At 40.1% G+C, this 21,639-nt stretch overlaps 1 protein-coding gene across 1 annotated transcript; it reads right to left on the reverse strand.

The window, feature by feature from the left end:
• Positions 1 to 9,808: 9,808 nt before the first annotated feature.
• On the reverse strand, positions 9,809 to 11,212 carry LOC6569112 (myb-like protein AA). The gene is made up of 4 exons (XM_001995220.3): positions 11,137 to 11,212; positions 10,328 to 11,076; positions 10,212 to 10,264; positions 9,809 to 9,962 (listed from the first exon to the last, which is right to left on the reverse strand). The coding sequence occupies exons 1-4, from the start codon at positions 11,188 to 11,190 to the stop codon at positions 9,937 to 9,939; spliced, it is 882 nt and encodes a 293-aa protein (XP_001995256.2). The 5' UTR covers positions 11,191 to 11,212; the 3' UTR covers positions 9,809 to 9,936.
• Between the last annotated feature and the right edge of the window lie 10,427 nt (positions 11,213 to 21,639).

Raw genomic sequence — 21,639 nt, forward strand, 5'->3', positions numbered from 1 at the left:
ATATTAAAAGAACTTACAGTCTCCTCTGGAATGATTACAAAAAGTGTTTGATAATTGAACAGGCAAAGAACATACAATGACCAAAGCTGAGAATCAGGAATTTGTCATAGACAATGGACCAACTCTAAAGAAGAATAATTTAAGCAATTAATGTAAGCAATTTATTTTTAGTTCAATGGTGTATTATTCTCTGAGTGAATACAAAACGAAGAAATGTAAGCATACCCATTATTTTAAGTGTCATTTGTTTTTGGACCACACAAGTAGCTTTTAACTACAAATGTGCTTGATTTGTGGCCAATGCCAGCCAGCTGCATCAAATAACTGCAATTCGATTGTCCATAACCATTAAGACAAGTAATTCAATAAGCCCCCTTCCCATCCCAATGTATATAAAAGATTTGCCTCGCATGCCAAAACACTTAAGCCGCCTCTTAAAAAATATTCAATGACTAAACTTCGCAGACAGTTGGCAATAGAGCTGTGGCCACCTAATAAGCAAGAAAAATTTCCCCTTTGGCGCAACTTGCCAGCTCGTAATGCTAAAGAAATGATTGCAATTTAACGGGAGGATCACAATCCTCTCAAGACTTGCTCGCAATTAGATGTTGCCTGGGGTTGTCGGGTCCGCAGTCTGCATTCAGCATTCAGCATTTTGAAGCTGAGCTCTGCTTTGGCCGGTAGTCGTTGGCGATTTTATCGCCAACATAAATTTCCAACAGATAAAAGCGCGAAAATGTTGCACATAGACTTGGCTACATGTCGACACAAACACAAACTTGAATACCAGGCCGGCTGTTACCACCCCCGCCACCCTAGTCCTGATTCCTCCCATAGTTTTCGATCATTTGGTAAGAAAGAAATTATAGCAATTTGCTTGTCAAATTGTTGCGGATCGCCACAATAAATCGTTGCTCTTTATGGGCTGTTTTTTTTTTTTGTTTGTCTGTTTTTGCATCGCCCACCGATCGCGATAGAGTTGTTTTAGAAATAAACTATCCCCAAGGCAGCAAGCTGCAGATTCTCTGTGGACTTGTTGTGGATCCTCCATACAGTCGTTTAGTGCTCGTAAAATTGTAAAATGTGCAATTTCATTTGGCGTTTGCTGCCTTTTACCTGAACCTGATCATTTTCTGCACTAATTTAATGGTGCTATACCATAAGACAGCGCAATTGAATAGCTGCAAGACGAATGGACGATTTTAAATTGATTGAAATATTGTTATATTGATTTATTTTCGAGCATGCGTGGAATTAATTTTTTTTATTGGTTTCAAATGGGATTTTAAGTGGATAGTTGAATGCAGAATGCCGTAAAAAACTTTTTGACATGCTCTTGAATATTCTTGGAATTGGATTCTTACAATAATACATAAAAAATGGATTCGCTTTTGGCGCACTTAAATTTCTTGTAATGCAACTACTATAAAATGTAGTTGTTCCAATCGAGACCGCGAAGAGATTTGGGAGCTTGACCTTATTATTTTCTCAGTTATTTAACATAAAAATGAGACCTACCCAATTTAGAATTGTTCACATATTGTTTAGAGCAGCAAAAAGTACAAAAGTTTCAATCAACATTGTAGTCAGCACTTTTGTAACTCGATCTCCGGCCAATATTCAACAGATCCAGCTTAATGCCACATTTATTCAAACTCGCCAAAAAACAAATCAAAGTATTTGCCATGACCGCATAGGTCAACTAACGATTTTTGGATTTCCTGTCGCTTTTAAGCTAAGCCAGCCAAATGCGACTCGCAGCTGCAATTACGGCCAATTTTTATTGTCTCTGCTTGCAACGGTTTTGAGGCGCTTCCGTATGTTACGTAGCTGAAGCGCCAGGGAGCTATCTACATCCATTGCTGCCGTCGTAATTCGAAATGTTTACGGTACATTTAATTTCATTTGGATTATTACAATATGCTTTAGGTGGTTTGCTGCAGAACATTTTTGTCTATTGCCTTGGGTCCCTCTCGCTCCCTCTCTGCCTCTGTCTCTCTCTCTCTGCCTCTGTCTCTGTTATGCTCGATTTGCGGCGCCTTCGCCGGAACAATGAGCCATGACGTGGACGGGGGCATTGTTGTAGTTGTGTGGTGTGTTGTATGTGTGTTTGTGTGTGTGTGTTTAATATTCAGGTGGCTCGTATTTCATTTGTTACTTGCCAAAATGTAATTGCGAATTTTCCAGACAAATGTGAAATTTGAATTTACAAGCTTAACTTTTCTTGTAACGAGTAAAATCATTTGTTTGGCTTGCTTACAGACACACACTAACACACACACACACACGTTAGACTGCTGCTCCTTTTTGGAGTCGTGTGCAGTTGGCAATTCTCGTCTAAGTTCATTTGTTCCATTTCAACGCTCACAGGAGCAGCAGCAGCAGCAGCAGCAGCAGCAGTAGCAGTAGCAGAAGGCAGCTTCCGTCGCACCGTCTTGCCAGGTCGCATAAACAAATGTACTTTTGCCGTTTTTGAAGTACCATCACCACAGCCCCTCCAACCTCCTTCACAAACAACTGGAACAAAAATTTTCAATCTTTATGCTACCTGGTTTTTGCTGTCGTCACCATTTCGACAATGGCAACCGTTGCCGTATTTCCTGCCTTCTGTATTACGTCTTGTCGGATTGCGTCCCATTAAAGTCCAGCACCAAATCTAGGACTAAATTCTGGACTAAAACAAGTCATTAAACTTTATGTAATTCTTGACTTCCATTTTAAGCAAAAGCTCACTGCTACGGCATGTTTACTCATATAGCAATGAGCATGTGTCTGCAATCGATAGGCAAAAAGTATTTATCGATATAATATTGTGTTGATTTTATGGAAGATCAGCTACATGAAACTATAAAGTATAAAGGCGAGATAATACCGCTGGCACTGCTGCCAAATGGTCAATGGCAAGTTTCCTATTTATTTCAGCAGCCACAATCAACTGGAGGCGCAACAGGTTTGCTGATTTGTCAACGCACCACTTAAACATGGACTTAAACACGACGGCATTGGTGGGGGAAGTCCAGCAGCTGGATATTGGCATCACTACGCCATATGTGGCACAACGCAAACATTTTGAGCGTGGATGTGAGCACCGTGGAGAGATTTGAGGGGACTGAGACACCGATCAGCAGTGCGAAGGTCGGCTCTAATCCGCATCGCTTGAATGTCTTTCTCTCGTGTGCTACTTCACTGATGATCCTCATCGGTAATCCCATTAGTCTGAGCCAAAGGGCAGGCTTTCAGTCCATCGGTGCAAATTGTACTGCGAGAAGCTGAATGCCAAAAAGCAATTCAAAAATAAAAAACAAATTGGAAAACAATAATTGGAAAACGTGGCTACACTAGAAACCCAGAGGTAGGAAAATGTGTCACTAAGTAAGCCCGTTATTGCAAGCATCTTTTCCCAAATCTGTTTCAGATTATGTTCCAGCAACTGCTGCAGAATCGGGTACCGAATTTATGTCACAATCTGCTCCAGCATCTGCCACTATTATTTAACTAAAATTCATAAGAGCCAATTAAAATATTCATTGTTTTTTTATCAACTATATTTCATCTATTTTTTATTTTGATGTATATAACGGTATCTACCATATGTAAAAAAAAAAAAAATTATATTTTTAACGTAATTTAAAATTATGTAAAAAGAGGCAATGAGAACTATTCGAAGCTACGCTGATTATAAAAAAAAGAAACAAAAACAAAATGAACAAACAATTAATAATTAAGTTAAAAATATATTTGATCACAGCTGCCAGCTGAAAATTACAAGGGTATTTCAACGTCGACGCTAAATGTGTGGCAAGGGCTTGCATCCATTTTGTTAACTTGTTTGGCTTTGTGAACGGTAGAAAGGAAAGCTTTGTGCTCGACCATCATCCCGAAAATGTTGCATTTCACGTATTGTTGGCTCTTCGGGCTGGGCATCATCATATTTTCTTGTGTTGCTGCTGCTGCTGCCGCTGCAGGGACTCAAAAGCCAAACCCAATGTGGTGTGTTCCGGTCTGCCACATAAAACACTGGCACAGCCCACAGTCCACAATAGCCTTGGCCTCTCCCCAGCCCCCCTCTCTCTGTAACCACTTCACCAACTCCTTGGCATGCACACATTCACAAATACAATTAGAGACTTGGTTTGTTGGTTCAACTTGTTTGCTTACATTCAACTTGCTTCACTTCTGTTGCGATAGTTTTTTTTCTCCCGTCATTCTCTCTCTCTCTCTCTCTCTGTCTCTCTCTCCTTGTCTCTATTTTGCTCTCTCGAAAGTTTTTGGCCAAAACTTTGTGCTCGTCATTGTGTGAGCGCCTTAACTTAATTTTGCGAATTTCTATGCATTTCTCTGCGTGTTTCGTCTGAGTGTTTGTGCGTGTGTGTGTAAGAAGAGTTTTGTGTGTTGTTTAAATGTTGTATAATTCACTGATTTCTTGTGGCTTTTGTTGTTGCTTTGTGTGTGTGTGTGTGTGTGTGTGTGTGCTTTGGTTGTTGTGCGCCACCAGCTCTGTGATTACGTTCGGTTTGCAAATCTGAGCGCATGATGCGTATGAGCAATGTTCCATTTGTTGTCCTGGTTGTATAATGAAAACGAATGGTTCTTGTAGTCCTTAAGTGGAAATATGAGAAAATGGAATAATTAATTGCCTTTTTGCCAGACATTGTTAAAATTTCAGTCAGCTCAACAGATATGCATTGCATTGTAAACGCAAAAATAAATATTTCACAAGACTATTTTGATATTGAATTTAATCAAAATTAAGAATTACATGTGTGAACTTAGAAATGCACGCTTTTTACACAATATGCTGACTTTGCGTCTGCTCAAAACACTTGATTACAGATCGCATCATTATAGCTATCTTCAATTGCTGCTCGACGCAATAAAATAACCGAAATACTTAACCACAAACCCCTAAAAAAAAGGAACAATATATAAAAATAAAAATAAAAAACCCATCCAGTGCAAATTGTTGTATCACAAAATTTATTGGCAGCACTTATCAGATTCGCTCATAAATCTGTACGAAATACAAACTAGAGAGAGCCCTACTTTCGCAGTGAATGAGGCGTGGGTGGCTCGCTGGCTGGCTGGTTGGCAGCGAGACATTTATTTGCATGGTCCACTCTGTCTGGCAACAATCCACAAATTAACATGACATTTTTACAAGCCCAAACATGTGTACACATGAGCCTCCGGTCTGCGTCCGTTTCTGGTTCGAGTCCAGCCAGTCGAAATTAATAGCCATTCAGTCAGGACAACCAAATCAGCAGCTACACTCGACAAAACCATGCAGAGCATAGACTAAGTCAAAGTTTTCCAATTTAATTAATATCATTAGAATCAGAATTATGTGTCTCATTCAAAAATGTATGCAACACAAAACCATCCATTTTGAAGTCAACAAGAAAAAGTAAGCCATAGATAAATGATATAGACAACCAGTGTTGATCGTATTTTGTCCAAACACGACGAACATAATAATAATATAATATGAGAGTTTGATTTTCATACAATTACTCGTCTTTCGACCGATCTTTTTTATGATATAGTGATCGGATCCGACCTGCCTCAACGGATACATACCAAGTTGCAATAGCATAGCTACTAAACTGAGGCAGCAGTTCACATAAAAACACACAGACAGCCGGACATGGCTACATCTACTCTGCTACTCATGCTGATCAAGAATATATATACATATATTGTGTGGTCGAAGCTGTAACCTTCAATACGTTAATTTATACTTAATTTAATTTTACAATTGGTTGAATTTCTATAATGGTTGTATTTAAATTGTGATTTCTCTGAGTGTAGAAAATACAAGGGCCTACATCATGGCCAGTTGTGTGGACGTGGCCCAAAAAGTCAAAAATTTGAACAACATCTGCGACCGGTGAATATTGAGATCGAAGCGAACAGGTTGCCAGGCTTATGCATGTGCCGCCAGGCCATAAATTTAATTACTCAAAGGACCCAAAATGAGCAAAACAAAAAGCCATTAGCTTAGGTGCATTCAATATCCCGTACCCACTCCACCATTATATACAGCCCTTTAAAACAGAACACCCCTTTAAACCATTTCAAACCAGACAACATTCGATAATCTGGGGCAAGTGATGTGTACACACACACACACACACACACACACGCGTACATGGGCAAGGTTTTACCAAAATTTCCATTGACTGTAGTTCATAAAAAGCAAATGCTGTGTACAAAATATAAAAACACACAGCTGGGCAAATCATGACAAAACATTTGGTGAACAAGTTTTACTTTTTGCGTCCGCTTTTTCGATGCAAATATTCATACACGACAAGGACGCTGATGGCGATGATGAAGTTATCAGCAAAAACTAGCCAAATACTGGCACAGTTTCAAAAAGCAAAAAAAAAAAAAAGTCACAGAAAAAAAGGAAAGACAACAAACAAAAGAGGACATTGCAAATTCTAAACAGGGCAGAAAGTTTACACTGCAACAGAGACCTTTAGCTGGCAGCAGGGGTAGAGAAGGAGCATCAGCAGCAGCCGCCGGAGGATCCTGTGTTCCTTATGTGACCGGTAGATGGAACATGGCACATGCTGCACTTTGAGAGTGCAGAAAAAGTAATGTCAAAGCTGTAAATGTTTTGTGCAGCAGGCAGGCAGACAAGCAAACAAACAAACAACAAGTCAAATTCATGTTGACATTCTTGCCAGCCAAAATAGAATTGAAATCATTTTTGCTGCTTAAGCACTTATTTCAATGCAGTTGCGGCCAGCCACAAACTGAGGAAACCAATTTGAATGTGACAAATGCCAAAAATAAATTATATATGTCAATTAACAATTTGATTGTGGCTCATTTGCAATTTTGATAAAGTCAACTGCATAAAATTGCTCAATCAAACATGTGTGATTTGAATATTATTCAATAATCGATTTTGGTTTAATCGGCAAGCCACAGAGCTAATCTTATTTTAAAACCTTTTCTGGTGGACTGGTGGTAAATAAAAGAAAATATTGAATATTGAGTAAACTATTTAATGCTATAAGAATGCTTGTATGCGTATTTCTGCAATGTGTATTTTCTGCATTCATTTGAATTTCATACACATTTTGAGCACACTGAAAATTGCTGGTAAACAAAAATATGAAAAATGTGTAAAATCCTATTGGAGTTATTATAAGCAGCTTTGGCCAATATGAAAAAATATGCAGGTGTTGCCACTTAAATGTTTCGCAAGGTATTTGCATTAAATAATAAGCACACATTTCATTGTTGTGCACAAAATATTGCATGCCAATCTTGCAGTCTTCACGTGTTTTACCGGTAGTGAGAGCACCAGCATTCTGCAAAAAATTTGACGTATGTTGATGCTGACATGAAGTTGCCATCAAAATGATAAAATGATTCTAATAAATTTTGTGCTACGAAATATTATAATACCTCAAACTTCGAGAGCTCCACTTTTGCCTTCAAGCGGAAATTGCACATTTTGCAGAAAGCGTTCTACGGCTTGTCTATCTATGTGTGTGTGTGTGTGGAATGGTTTGGGTGGAATGGTTCTGTATGGAATTAGGAATGCAATTTGAGGTTATGTTGGCAATGTGCGCCCAGGCAGAGATCAGTTCCTGTTGTTGTTGTTGTTGTTAGTCGCTTTCGTATCCAAGCAACCGCATTGTCTGTGTGTGTGTGTGTCTGTCAGTTAGACAAACAGACAGTTGCTCTGGCAGTTGGACATATGCAGACGCTGCTCAAAAGCAACCCCAACACTCCCCCGCTTCCACCTCTAAGGCAACTATGCTAGAACTAGAGCTCATCCTAACAATTGCCTAGATATTAATAGAGAATATTTTGAGAGTATTGCTTCCGTCATGAATATAATTTTGGATGTAACAGCAGTGAACATGGGCTTCTCACAACTTTTGGACAAACCGCCCTCCACTCCTTCCCCTTCCTGCTTCACTCCAAACCCCATTTAAAGGACAGCCCCTTAGGAGTGCGCTGCATTCACTTTTGTCGTGTGCTGCGTCAGTTTCCTTCTGGCGTCTGGCAGCTTTTCACCGAAAAACTTTTCAAATGTCCATTCGTGGAGCAGCATTCAACGTCCATTCAGCTGTCTGTTTTTGTGGGTGTGTATTTTTTTCTTTAATTTTAATGATGCCTCAGCTGCCCCTTACAGCACCCCTGCCTCGCATCAGAAAGGAATGCGGGAGCTGCTTCTGCAAATTCTCAACCAAAACAATTTTGGGCATGTGCATTTTATGTGCGCTTCGGGACCCGCTTCAAATATCAAACTATTCCATGGGTGTGCGTGTGTTTCCCCTCTCGAGCTGACAATTTAAATGAGATTATTTTAGTTTTGAGCATAGTTGAAATTTCTCGAAATTTCTCGAAGCACAAGCAACTCGTTTTGTAATTTAACAATAGGAAAATATATATATATTTTTTAGTTCATATTTGACTGATTTGTGATATCATTTCTTCGCCTAACAATGAATTTGAAAAACAAATATAATTCCTGAGTATAACATTAAAATATAACGTAAAGCTTTGCAAGAATTTAAACTCTTGCAATTGAGTTTACTTTTGGCTCTATCAAGTTAATATAATCTTGCAGTTGAGTTTACTTTTGGCTCTATCAAGTTAATATAATCTTGCAGTTGAGTTTACCTTTTAAATTAATACTCTTAAAATTGTAACAGCTGCTCTGGAATAATGTACCCTGGCTTAAAAAAAAAAAGTACTCTGCATACATATGTATTGAATCTGTGTGCAGAGTTTTTCGCCAGTTTAAAACACTCTTAAAACAATAAAATCGCGATTAAAATATCAAATAGAGAATTACATGTGGGGCCAACTAGCCGCGCTGAGTTGAGTTCAGTTCAGTCAGGCCACAATTGGTGGCACGTTGCTCAAAAAGTGAAGCGACTGCAACTAGAATATAAAAATCCACTCTGAAGTGTGGCAAACGCAAACTGTGCTTGAATAAACAACTTAAAGATTTATGATGCCAAAAAGAGTGTCACATAAAATATTCACACCTTCGCTGCCGAGAATCTAACGAGCAGCAACGCATATATATAAATATACATATATGTAGGTGTATCTATGTGTATATATGTTTGTTATACGTATAAGTATACGACCCACTGTGTGCACAGTAATATAGTATGGTAAAAGTGTTGCCTCGTAACGCCAGCTGATGCCGTTGACTCGATAAAGCCATTGTTTATATACGGTCGAACGAGTTGGATTGCATTTTGGCCAAAAGTTGGCAGCGTTTTTTATGCGTTCATCATGCGGTCAGCATAAATTTTTCATCGTCGTTTGTTCGGTTTGCTTGGCTCCATTTTTTTCGCCAAATGTCTTGATCCTGGTACAGTCGTAGCCAGCTAGCTAGCTTGCTGCAACATGTTGCCTATTTTGATGTCTGTATGCCATAAATCAAAGCGTTTAATGCTAAAAATCCACAGCCAAAGTGAAAACCCGACGCCAAATGCATTTGTGCCCGCCAGCGAAAATTGTGAAAACTTTTACTTTACCCCTCCACAAACTGTAGTTGTTGTTATTGTTGCCGTTGCGGTCTTTGTGGCTGTGGTTGACTAAAGAATTGTACAAAAGCTTGCTCAGCTCTGCTTTTAAATTGAGGCTCCCCTTCCTTTTAGGAAAAAGCGAGAAAAGCTCATTGTTGGTTATCCTCAGAAGTGCCATCATGAATTTAGCATGAAATTGTTTTAGATTTTAATAAAGATATTTTCGCATGAGAAACACTTCAAGCTGGCTTTAAAATGCTTACAAAATTAGATCAAATAAAAGAAACAGATAAGAGTGAACTTATTCTCAGACTATATTCATACAAACCGAGTACTATATACAAACTCAATTGATGTGCAAATAACACGGAAAATTTTACATTATCGAAAATCATAGGAACAAATACAACACAAACTCGAGACATTAGCGCCAATGCGAAATCTTCTTGCCTGCAATGAAAAGAGTTAATGAACATGTTGAAAAATGGCAGCATAAGAATCGCATTTGTGGGTTAATAGTCTATTGCAAAACTAGCTGTGTCATATCTTTTCAAACCAATAACTCTGTTAACAATTAACCGATTTTCAAAAGCTATTAACTATGTCGAAGCTGAGCCTATTTCCAAAAACTAGGTATTTGTGACAATGGCTCTAGATTAATACTACACTTAAAGTAATCAATATTGTTTTGCTGCTTACCAGATATGCATCCATTGCTAGCTCTCAATCTTAATGAGTGTATTGATGGTGAGCTGAAAGCAACAACATGATTATAGCCATGATTTAGAATTGTTGTTTTTGTTTAAGTCATTTACTTTAAGCCATTGCGAGCAGCCTCCCTATAGTTGTTATTGTTGCCGCCATAGTTATAATTTGATTTCATACGCTGTTGTTGTTGTTGCTGTTGATTTTGCATCTCCTGCTGTTGCAGGTGCTGAAAGAACTGTTGCTGTTGATGGTGCTGCTGCTGTGGTTGTTGCTGCACATTTGGATACACCTGAGCATAGTTCCACATATTGTTGGGCATCATTTGGTTGGCAGCATTCCAATTGGACTGACCGTCAGCAGAATCGCCGCCAGCCATTCGACCATGATGCATATGTTGCCCCTGATTATTGGCATTCAATTGGGATGTCATGGCGGACATTGGCTGCAAGCCGGGCACAACCACATTCATGCCACCGCCATCGATGGCACCAGCACCGCCGCCCATCAGTGGCATCACCGAGACACTGCTCAAGGGCGTCACAGCCCCCGGCGGTAGCTGTGACATCGACATGGACACTTGATTGGTCTGTGTCGGCTGCATCTGTGGCATGCCCTGCATCGCTTGCATTGCGGGCATCATTGCCATTGGCTGTGACTGCATCATAGTCCGCTGCATCGGTTGGGCACACATTTGCCCACCAGCCGGCATTGGCATCATCGGCGCCATGTTATTGCCCATGGGCAGCTGCATTTGGTTTGGCGGCATGCCCGTAGGTGCTGGCATACTCATGGGCATGTTCATCGGCATGAGTCCTTGGCTGGCCCCTTGCATGCCCATCTGCTGCATGCCCATCATCTGCGTGGAGCTCGAGATAACTTATAGTAATGTTGGTACTGCAAAATGATCAATGCATACCTCATCATTGTAGTTCGCCTCATAAGGTATATTATTGTTGTAATTCATGTTCATTTTGGAGTTTAAAATACAAATTTATTTCGTTGCAAAAGAAAAACCTTAATAAAATCTCAAAAAAAAAATTTTTTTCGGTCGTAATTTCTGAGAGTCAACTAACTAAAACGATTTTATGTGCCAAGAAATTCAATAAATTACGGAAAATGGAAAGCTTGCTTGGAATTTGATAGTGTTTTTAAATGTATTATTATCTTCCTAACTTATAGCTATCTCTAACTATTTATACTACCCAAGGTTATAGTTGCTGTCAATTGCATGCTGGAAGCTTTAATTTAATTTCTACTATTAAACTTATTATAATAGGCAAACTTGAACAGCATTCGAAATGAACAAAGCAAAGGCTCAGCTAGATTGTGTTAAGCCAAATATTTGTCTTAATTGGCATTAGGCGCACTTAAAGCCACATTCAGCAGTCAATTAACAGCAATTTTCTTGGCTTTGTCCACTAAAACAGGCTGATCCAGTTGGTAAATTAAGTGGGGATTCAGATGACAGCGACCGCTTCGATTGAACACTCAAGGTGTCCAGTTTTTGTTTTTGCTTGTGCGGCTGCTTAATTGATGGCAATTATGCGCTTATCATTTTTTATTCTGCTTCCATTCGATTGTTGATATCAGGCTCGCTTGGCAATAATTAAAATGTTTCGTTTGAGCAAAAAGTGGACAAGCAGAAACGCATGAATAAACACCGCCAAAGTGGGGCCAATTAAAAGACACAGAGAGAGAGAGTGAGAGAGAGAGAGGGGGAGGGCGTGGAACTCCACCTGTGGATGGGACACAAAAAAGCATTAAATCAATTCCACTGTCAGCGAGCTGACAGCCAAAGAGAATCCCCCTTGGACACTCTTGGACACTGGCCACCGAAATGCTCAAAAGTTACCGCCAGCAGCTGGCGAACAGATTCGAGTCCATGTATGTAGTTGTAGTAGTAGTAGGCTTCAACAGATGGATGGCCTAACCAAACGAGAGGGCATGCATCGCTGCCTGATGTTGCCATCGACATTGAGGGAGCCACGGGCACACAAAAGGGGATCGGAGGCTGAACATTGGCTGGAGCATATTGGAGCAATGCCAGCAATTTAACACAGTGAAAACGCCAAGAAATTTCAGCAATTCGCAACGACAATGAGAAATGCGTCGAGGTTACGCTCAATCAATCTGAACAGTTGGACAACTGTCCCACAGATTCGTCTTGTGGGCCCACCATGACTGGCGGCAACCGTAGACAGGCACTGGAACAGGGACAGAGCCAAAAACGTGGCTAACTGCATATGGTCAGTTAAAGGTGTCGCTTGGCTGATGGCTTCATTAAAGTCGAGCTGAGCCCATGTTTTATTCAAGCAAAATTGCTTCAATTGGCTTTTAATTGACAGTTAAGAGCTTAAAAGTCGTATGCTCAGTTAACAACTATGGTTATTTATTTTATTATTTAAATTAATGGCAGAAGTCAGTAAAAGAACAAAATGGTATATTAGCTTGGGTAGGCAGGGGAAGAAAAAGTCTGGACACCCAATACAGACGTATTGGGCTACCAGTCTAGGTTTTCATTCTTGAGGCAACGAACTCCAGTTCAATTTCCTTGTACTGAGAGTATACACATGGCCATGGGCATTTTCGCAGGCTGTCTCTCTTTTGAAGGAAAGGTGTGAAAGTGCCTTGCCTGGCCAATTTGAGTTTCGCTCAAGGCCTCTGGGGCCTGGAGCCCAGATGAGTTTGATGTCAAACTGCTCCGTTAGCTCCATGCAAAGATCTGCAACAGTTGCTTACAGATTTTGATGGCAGATTGACTAACTGGAACTATGCATCTCATAGGCATAGATTAGTAGAATAATTGTTTGCCTGTCGAGAGACACTCTTACAACCATTTTCCATTTTTTTATCCATTTTCTCGTCTTATCATTGAGTACTCTTATTAGTTAATCATTTCTGGCAAAATCTGCCCAAGGCAGTTCAGTTAATGGCATTCTGCGTCGAGTACTGTGAATATTTGCAGCTCTAGCTGATTACGTGCCAATTTCTTCATAGTACTTTAATCGCCATAGTGAATACTGTCCGTCTGTCCGTTTGTCTGCTCCCTCGTCTTCATTTCCTTCGTTATTTCCGCGCTGCTAATTCGCAAAAGAAAGTAATTAAGCGAACTTCTTTTGCTGCAATTCCGATTTGATTTTGATGCGCTCTCAAAAGCGGAGGGTCAATCAAGGAGAGTGGTGGGAGGGGGAGGGGACCGGGAGGGGGAGGGGTGAGAATGGTAATAGGAGCTCTAACCACTAATGCATCATTCACACTTTTTCTCACATCATTCGCATTAAAGTCCTTGCCAGCCGGCCACATCTAATTAGTATGCCATTTGTGCTTTGCTCATGATTTGAAATTACCTTGGATCTCTTTACTCTACCTCCCTCTCTCTCTTTCCCTCTCTCCCGCTCTCTCTCTCTCTCTCTCTCTCTCTCTCTCTCTCTCCCTCTATACTATACTATATGCTATTGTTAGCCATTTGGGCCAACTTCGACTATGGGCTGTTGGTAACTGTAGCTGTTGCAGCTTTTGCTGTCTAATTAAAACTCGTTTAACAACGTTTTCAATTGGTTCAAGAACCTGTTGCCTCAAAGCATCCTCTTCCCCTACCATCCACCCCCCTTGACAAACCTATTACCCACTGTGCAATCATTTTAATTCTTTTTATTTTTTGTCATGCAGCGTAACAAGGTTTCCATTTCTGCCACGACTGTTGCTGCTGAATCTGCTTCTGCTGCTGCTGCTGCTTTTTGCTGATTGTGTAATTTTAATGTAATTCGCTTTTATTGTTTTTTGTTCCACTCTCCGACCGTCCTTGTCCTTGTCGTCCTCGTAGCTGTCGTCTGCGTGTCTGACATTAATTGCAACTGAAAGGAGGGGATAGGGCAAAATATAATAATTTATTTTCGCCAACTTTTTATGCATGCTTTATTGATTCAATTTCGCCACTATAAGTGCGCATTATAGGTGTGTACATATATATATATATATATATATATATATATATATATATACATATATATAGTAAGGAGTGTGGGTGTTTCGGGAGCAACCATAAATCAAACAAATCGGTTTTTGGGCAGGCCACCTTCCCACCCCACCTACCCGAGGAGCAATTAAAGTTTTTTTTTTTCCTTTTCAAGGGTCTGACTGCAATCATGGAGCGGTCGAAACATAAAGTAAGACGCTAATTGTGGGCAGTCTGGGGAGGTGGTAACTGGCAGGTGCTGGTCGCTGCTGGCAGCTCGCACAAATCTACAGTACAATGATAATTTATTACACCAACCGACACGACAGCAAGTTGTGTGAAAATCATGCAGAGCATTGCACTGCTTCAAGAAGGGGGCTAAGAATTACTGCTGATAAAGTTGATAGCAAAGTCTGCTGATGATAAAATCGGTGGGTTATTGAGATTCTAGTTGTATATACAAACTGTTATCTAATTGTAATTTGCTGAAATTGACAATAAAACCTGCCGATGATAGAGTCGGTTCGTACTCGAGATGCTATCTATATGGACAATCTTCCCTTTGTATTATTACTGAATTAAGGCCAGCTTCAACTTAATTAGTTCAAAATAATTTCAACAACTTAAAATATGAAACTACGAGAAAAGTTTTGCTGTTGCGAGCATGTGTAAAATACGCTCTTTAATCGAATCCCTTTAGTCAAAGCCTCTGCCCTAGATACATTATACAAAAACACGTGCAGATTTTAGCCAGACAAATAACTTCCGTCTGAACATGGAGTTTAGTTGTTATTGCAGTTGTTGTTGTTCGGTAGAGGCGAACTAATCAAAAGCGGCTTTGCAGGCACTGTCAAAGGAGTACATAGTATGGTACCAATATTTATCTGGCAATCGTATTAAAGCCCAGGTGGCGCATCGAGTTGGGCGCAAGAGTTATGGCCAAAGGTGGGGGGTGGTTGGAGGTACTATAAAAAAAAGAATGAAACGGAAAAAATGCAGACAAACACGAAAACGTTGAGTTCATCAAAAGGGGATTTCGAAATACAAATGAATTTTCGGCAAAAGCATAGGCACCGGCAATGAGTACTGAGTCCTGTGTCCTAAGAGAAATGCCGAGAGGAGAGCGTTGCTCAAATAAACACCCACACACGGCCAACAGACAACAGGAGGTAAACGAGTCTGCCAAACAGGAGCGAGTATAAGTATAAGTATGAGCATCAGAATGAGTACGAGAACGAGTACTCGTCGTACTTGCAATCAGTCCAAAAATAACTGAAACACTTGCCGGCAGTCAAACCCTTGCCCATCCCGACAGTTGCTTGTAGGTGTTGGGCTCTCGAAAAACACAGCAAAGCAGAAAAATCGCAAAACGAAAAAAGAAAGGCTTTCTGCTTACTCTGCGAGAAATGCCAATCAACCCTTTCTTTGGCCTGGTATGTGGAATATGCACGAGCGAATGCCAGCCGCTAGTCTTTGCCGGGCTTTGGGGAATTTCCAAGTGGAGCTGGGGTAGTTGGGGAAGGGTTCGTATAACGTCAACATCAACGCCGACTCATTTGTATTTCCTTGTGTCTGTCGCCGTTGTCGTTCTCGTTGTCATCTTGGCCCGGCTGGTTGTTGTAATTTTCCAAATCATTTCAGCGATTCAGTTGGCAAACTTTTCAAACGTTTAACTAGCCGACATTCCGGGACGTTTAGGATGCGGCTGCTAAAAGTGTATGGCATACCAAAAGAGGGGAGAGGGGCGATTGCGGGGCGGCTCAGTGGCAGCGACGAGGAAAGCGCAAAATGAGCAAATACGTGAAGTAAAAGGCAGCGAGGCGGATTTAAAAGTTTAAATAACTTTTACGTATCTCATTACTCAGAGCGACAACTTTACGAACTCTGAAGACCCCCAATACTCCTCTCTCTCTCCCTCTCTCTCTCTATCTCCCTCCCTATCTCTCGTTCATTCACGCAGCCAGTTTGTCTGCAGATTGTGAAGCCCTGAGCTCTGAAATAATCACAATAAAATCGCATAATTCAATTACAAGCCTCGTTAAGCCGGCTCAAGTGATTTTGTCACACAGTGCCCCTGGTGCACTTTGCCCAACCAACACGCCTCTCATAAAACTATGAGGCGCGTAGAAAAAATAGAACAAACAAAATAAAAACGAAGAAAAAACAGGAAAAACTGATAAAACTAAATAAATCGCGTTAGTGGATGGACGAAAGAGCGCCAGTGATTTATGTTGGATCCAAAGCTGACGATTATCGCTTATATCGACAGATATAAAACAACTAAAGGCTTGCAGAAACGATGTGTGGGAGGTAGTGGGCTTTTAGATAGTACAAAAGTTAAGTCACACGGCGAAATAAATGAAAACTGACTAGCTTAAGCATTGCTCAGTGAAATGAAATAGAGGTGAACAAAAAATGTTCATATCTGTCAATTTGTTGCTTCAATCTAAGAGATATTTTTCATAAATTACTTATGTCTAGTCAACTGCACAACAAAAGATTGTTTGTAATCTAATCGTTTATATTTTTTAACGGGAAATAAGTCTACCAAAAATCGAAAACCGATTTGAATGTAAAAAAAAACGGGTAAGTTGCCAGCCTATTCCATTCTTTTTGGCCTACTTGTCAGACTTTAACTCAATTGAGATTCAACTTTCTGACGAAACCAGACCAACAGCAAAAAAGTAGACAGCCGAGTTTCACTGTAGTGTACAAGTACAGTAGTCAGCCGCAGTGCCGCACATCAACGATTAAAGACAATTGCATGTCTTTTACCTAGTTCACTTTTTAGCTGCTCTAATTGTGAGACACACTTTTTGCGCAAGGACCACAGCCACCAAGATGAAAACCATTTTACCCCTATTTTACTGACCAACAACAACACGCTTAATGCTGCTTTTGTTGTTGTTGTTGCTTGAATTTACACCTTCAGTTTTTCAGGACAAAGAGACAGAGAGACAGAGAAAGTGGGAGATAGAGATAGAGAGAGGGAGAGTTCGTTTTGCATATTTAGTTTCCTTTAAGTGAAATCTAAATGCTTTTACTACCACTGGGTCTCATCCACGTCCCCCCCTTCACAATAAGATTCTGGCCATTATCACTGCAAGTATTTTAAGTTGACTATCGGAATTCGTTTTGTTGTCGCTCTTTTATTTGCTCTGTTTCATTCGCAAGTGGACTTCAGTTCTCTTTTTCTTCCTCTTCTTTTGTAGAGTGTAAACAGCATTTGCTGGTCGGTTACCCAGTGTCCTCCTCTTGGCTACATTCCCCTATCGCCACCTTTGAATGTGCTGTGAGACAAAAAACAAAAAAAAGAAAGCATTTTGCGTTTCGTTTCGTTTGTTTTCATTACATATTCTCCATTCTTGGCCAAAGTCTGACCCTGTGGCCAAGTTAACGAAGGACCCGGAACCGAAACCGAAAATTCCCTGGACACTTGTAATTTTAACCATCAAGCCATGAACACAAACAGTCAGTCAGAGAAACAGACAGACAGATAGACACTCAGGCATTCATTCATTATGGCCCGAAACACGCGACGGGTTCATTTTCATAAAACATGCGTAAAAAACGGCGAGGTCGCGTCAGAAAAAAAAAATATATATGAGGAAGGAATTGCGTATAAAATTGTATCTTTCTATTTGTGAATGTAAAAGAAAGCACTGCGAAATGTTTTCGTTTTCATTCTTTTGTTGTTTCGAAATTCGCTTTTCGTTTTAAGTACATAGTTTGATTCCTTTGACAATTTCCGGTTTGTTGACTCCTTGCCTTTGTCCTTTGTGCTGGGACAGCGGCTTTTATGGCTTGTTATTTAAAAGCCATAAAATTCAGCACATGTCTTCAATTTGTGCGTCCCACAGACGACCGTCAAATTGGCCAGTTCCGTTGGGAGTCAGTTGAGCTGCCGAAGCTGCATGAAATTTTGTGGGCCGTAAAACCAAGTGCTCAAAAATGAAGGCATCCACCAAATTTGCTGGATTGGCCAAATCAACAGAAATTGACAAGCTAGTTGAAACTCATAGTCCCCTAAGGGGAGAAAGATCCAGTTAAGGCTGATTTTATAATAGTTTTTGCTATCTTAGATTCAAACATCCATTATTTAAAATAAAGTGTAAGAGAAATGCAAACAATGAAGAACTATCATCATAGATACACCGTAAATTTAATACCCTTACAGACTAAATATGAGTAAATAATTGAAAAACTCAAACTATCTCTCAATAAATATTTGCTCTCTAGTAATATTATAATTTCTTTCAATTAAAGGAACAACAACTGGAGATTAGTCGCATTTTGAAGAGGTTAATGATCGCACTGTTGAATCTGGGGTTATCGGATTACAAAAGAGGAACAAATTAAAGCTTCAATATAGATGACGTATACGATAATCCCCGACATCACAATATATACAGATGATCTAATTGTCATGGGTTGTTCACAAATAATAAATGATAAGAAACGACAAATTGCTGTATATTGCTCGAAGCTGTTACCAGCGACTTGCGGCAAACGCACGCCCAGAAATATGATTCATATATGATAAAAATTATAATACGCTCTGTAGGTCAATAAGCAGATTCAAAGAATATGACATTACTAATTAAATGTGACCTAAGTGTGACTTGTAACTGTTCCTTAGCTTTATTAATTGTTTATTGATAAGACACATAATGAATCACACAAAGTGCGATTACTATTATCACTAAGGAGTATATAGTATTTTGATGACTTACATAAATACATTTGTGATTGAATATTTATAGAAGGTGAAAGGTTTTTACTTATAATCATCGATGATTTTTCAGGGGAGAGCGAACGACTACAAAATTATCTCATGGCGCAAATACTCTAGAGATGCTTGCGATGACTTGCAATATTTCTAATAGTGTACAATTTTACTGATAACACATATATATTTGACAGCAATCTGATGGGAACATATAATGACACCAACTATGACAAAGTCATTAATTGGAAGACCTTCGACTTATAAAGACTCATTCAAGCTGGTCGAGATGAAGATAAGGCTGAATGCCTATTTGATTGCAAATTAATTAAACACTTATAAAAACCTTGAGGTATCAAAAGCTTTGTTGAAACTATAGTTAAACATGAAGTTTTCAATCCCTGCCCTCCTTCTCTATCTCTCTCTCTCTCTCTCTCTCTCTCCCTCTCTCTCTCTACATCTGCCGCTCGCCCTGCAACGCACCTATAAAATAAAATAGAATGAAAAACATTTTAAAATTTGAGTCGGCAATGTTCTTTGAAATTCAGCAATCAATTTAAAAGAGAATGCTCAACAGCCACTTTTTGCCTTTTACAGCGCACAGTACTCCAATTAAATACGTATTCGGATATGTGGATGTGTATATATGTATTTATATATATATATATATGCATGCATGTACACTATAAATATTCTCTATTATTGTACTTTAAATTGCAGTTTGGCCGTCTGTGCTCCAGATCTTGAACAAAAGCATTTTAACAAGTGAAATAAATGGCGATTAAATTTCCACATGCCGCATTTTCAACGAAAAACCAACACTCACACAAGTAAGACTATACTTATATGTATTACAAAGCAACAATGCAACAAATGTGCTGAGAAAACTTTCAGTTGAATGCACTTTGTATGGGCACAGCCACGCCCACGAAAAATCAAAATCGAGTTCAACTTTGCCCTCTCAACACTTGAGCAGCATGTGGATATGCAAATTTTTCATTAGTTAGTTGATTTAGTCAAGTGATTGAAGGAGTCCTCCGCACATAAGGCGCCCTTTGTGGACGCCACCTTTTTCCTTCCTCCCCCCTCCCCCTCTCCCATTTTTGCCTACTTCTTGTCCAGTATGATGATTGGGCGATTTTTTAATCAAATCGGCTCCCCGATTATTATGGAGCAAGCTGAGTTGCTGGAATGTTGAAACTATAATTCGAGAATCATGTGAACAAGAGCACTGCATGGGGCAGCTCTACCAAAGAGTCGCGGGTGCGGGGGTTTTGTGGTAGGGTCAGCAATTTGTTTGCTAAAACAAACTTGCGCTAAAAAAAAAAATACAAAAAAGGAGCTCAATTTAACACATTTCATATGTAAATACCGCAAGTACAACATCACGCATGGCACCCAAAAGAGACCCTCGAGGGTAGGCTAGGCGGGTTCTCCGGTTACTACCTATGCTCTCCCGTACCCTCGCTACCGTCGGTCTACAAATGCAAGCTTGTTTCCCCAGAAGGGCCAGTAAATTACTGGAGCACGCAAGTCCCAAAGCAGACAGGGAGAGAGCTCTTCGAACCGGGCCATAATAATCGCCTTTAATAAATTATCGGCTTGTGCGGCGCGAAAAAACGCGAAAGGTCCCAGCACCCAAACAAGGGGGCTGGACAGGACGAACCACAGGGGGAAATGGGCTGTCCGGGGGGAAGAGTTTATACTTGCTGCATCACTCAATGGTCAACAATGCAAACGGGAGCATGTTCGCGCCCAGACGCCAGACCGGACCGAGGCGATGCCGACATTTAAATTGCACTGCAAACCCTCTCCGCTCTTTGCAGCCCCGTAGCCCTCACTGACCCTTTAGACCACTTGCGGCCCGCCCTTTTGACTGCTCCCATTGCGTTTAACTTGCGTGAAATTTCAATTCGCGGCTTTCAGTCTCCGGCTGGCTGAAGTGAGGGAGAGAACAGGCAGTGAGTTCCGATGGGGCAATTGCAATAATGAAGTGCTTCAATGCCAATCAGCTGCGGCGGCGGTGGCGACGGCGGTGGCGGCGTTGAAAGCCGTCTTCTTGTTGCGAGGTGAGAACCTAAAGTTGATCACAGAAAAATAACCTTTTTGAAATATATCAAAAACAACCCAAAAGTCGTTTACTTCCTCATATACTAAACATTAAATATATTTATATTGTTATTAATAGAAAACTTTTTAAGCAAATTTATTTAAATTAAAATATGTAATCCACAATTTGAGCCACGCTATTTCATTTTGTCGTTTTGGTAATTTGAAAAGCAGGCAAAAATTTTTGGCTTCACCTCGCCAAAGGTTTAACCTTAACCCGTCAACGGTTGTGGCCCTCGCTCTGGATGTGTGGCATTGGCAAGCAATTTTGTCATAATTTTGATAAGTTGTTAACAAAAAGGCTGCCAAATTGTTGAGTAAATAAATTTGGATTTTATATTCATTTTATTTCTGTATGAAGTCACGTAAGCAACATTGACGTGGACATGTAACGTTCCTGGTTTTCCTACCCCTTGTCCCCGCTTGCCAACACACCCGTATTCCTGTGAACATATTGCAATTACTTGTTGGTCCGCGCATGAGAATAATTGTTGTGTTCACGTGGTTGTGAATTTATGAGGTGATTTTTCATAAGCGCTTAAACGTTGACTCGTCCAATTTTAACATATTTTTTCTCTTGCTTTTCACTTGTTTTTTTTTTTTGCGTCAACATGTTGAAATTAATTTAT

Source organism: Drosophila grimshawi, unplaced genomic scaffold (assembly GCF_018153295.1).
Source record: "Drosophila grimshawi isolate 15287-2541.00 unplaced genomic scaffold, ASM1815329v1 contig_1367, whole genome shotgun sequence".
In the NCBI taxonomy this organism is placed as follows: domain Eukaryota; kingdom Metazoa; phylum Arthropoda; class Insecta; order Diptera; family Drosophilidae; genus Drosophila; species Drosophila grimshawi.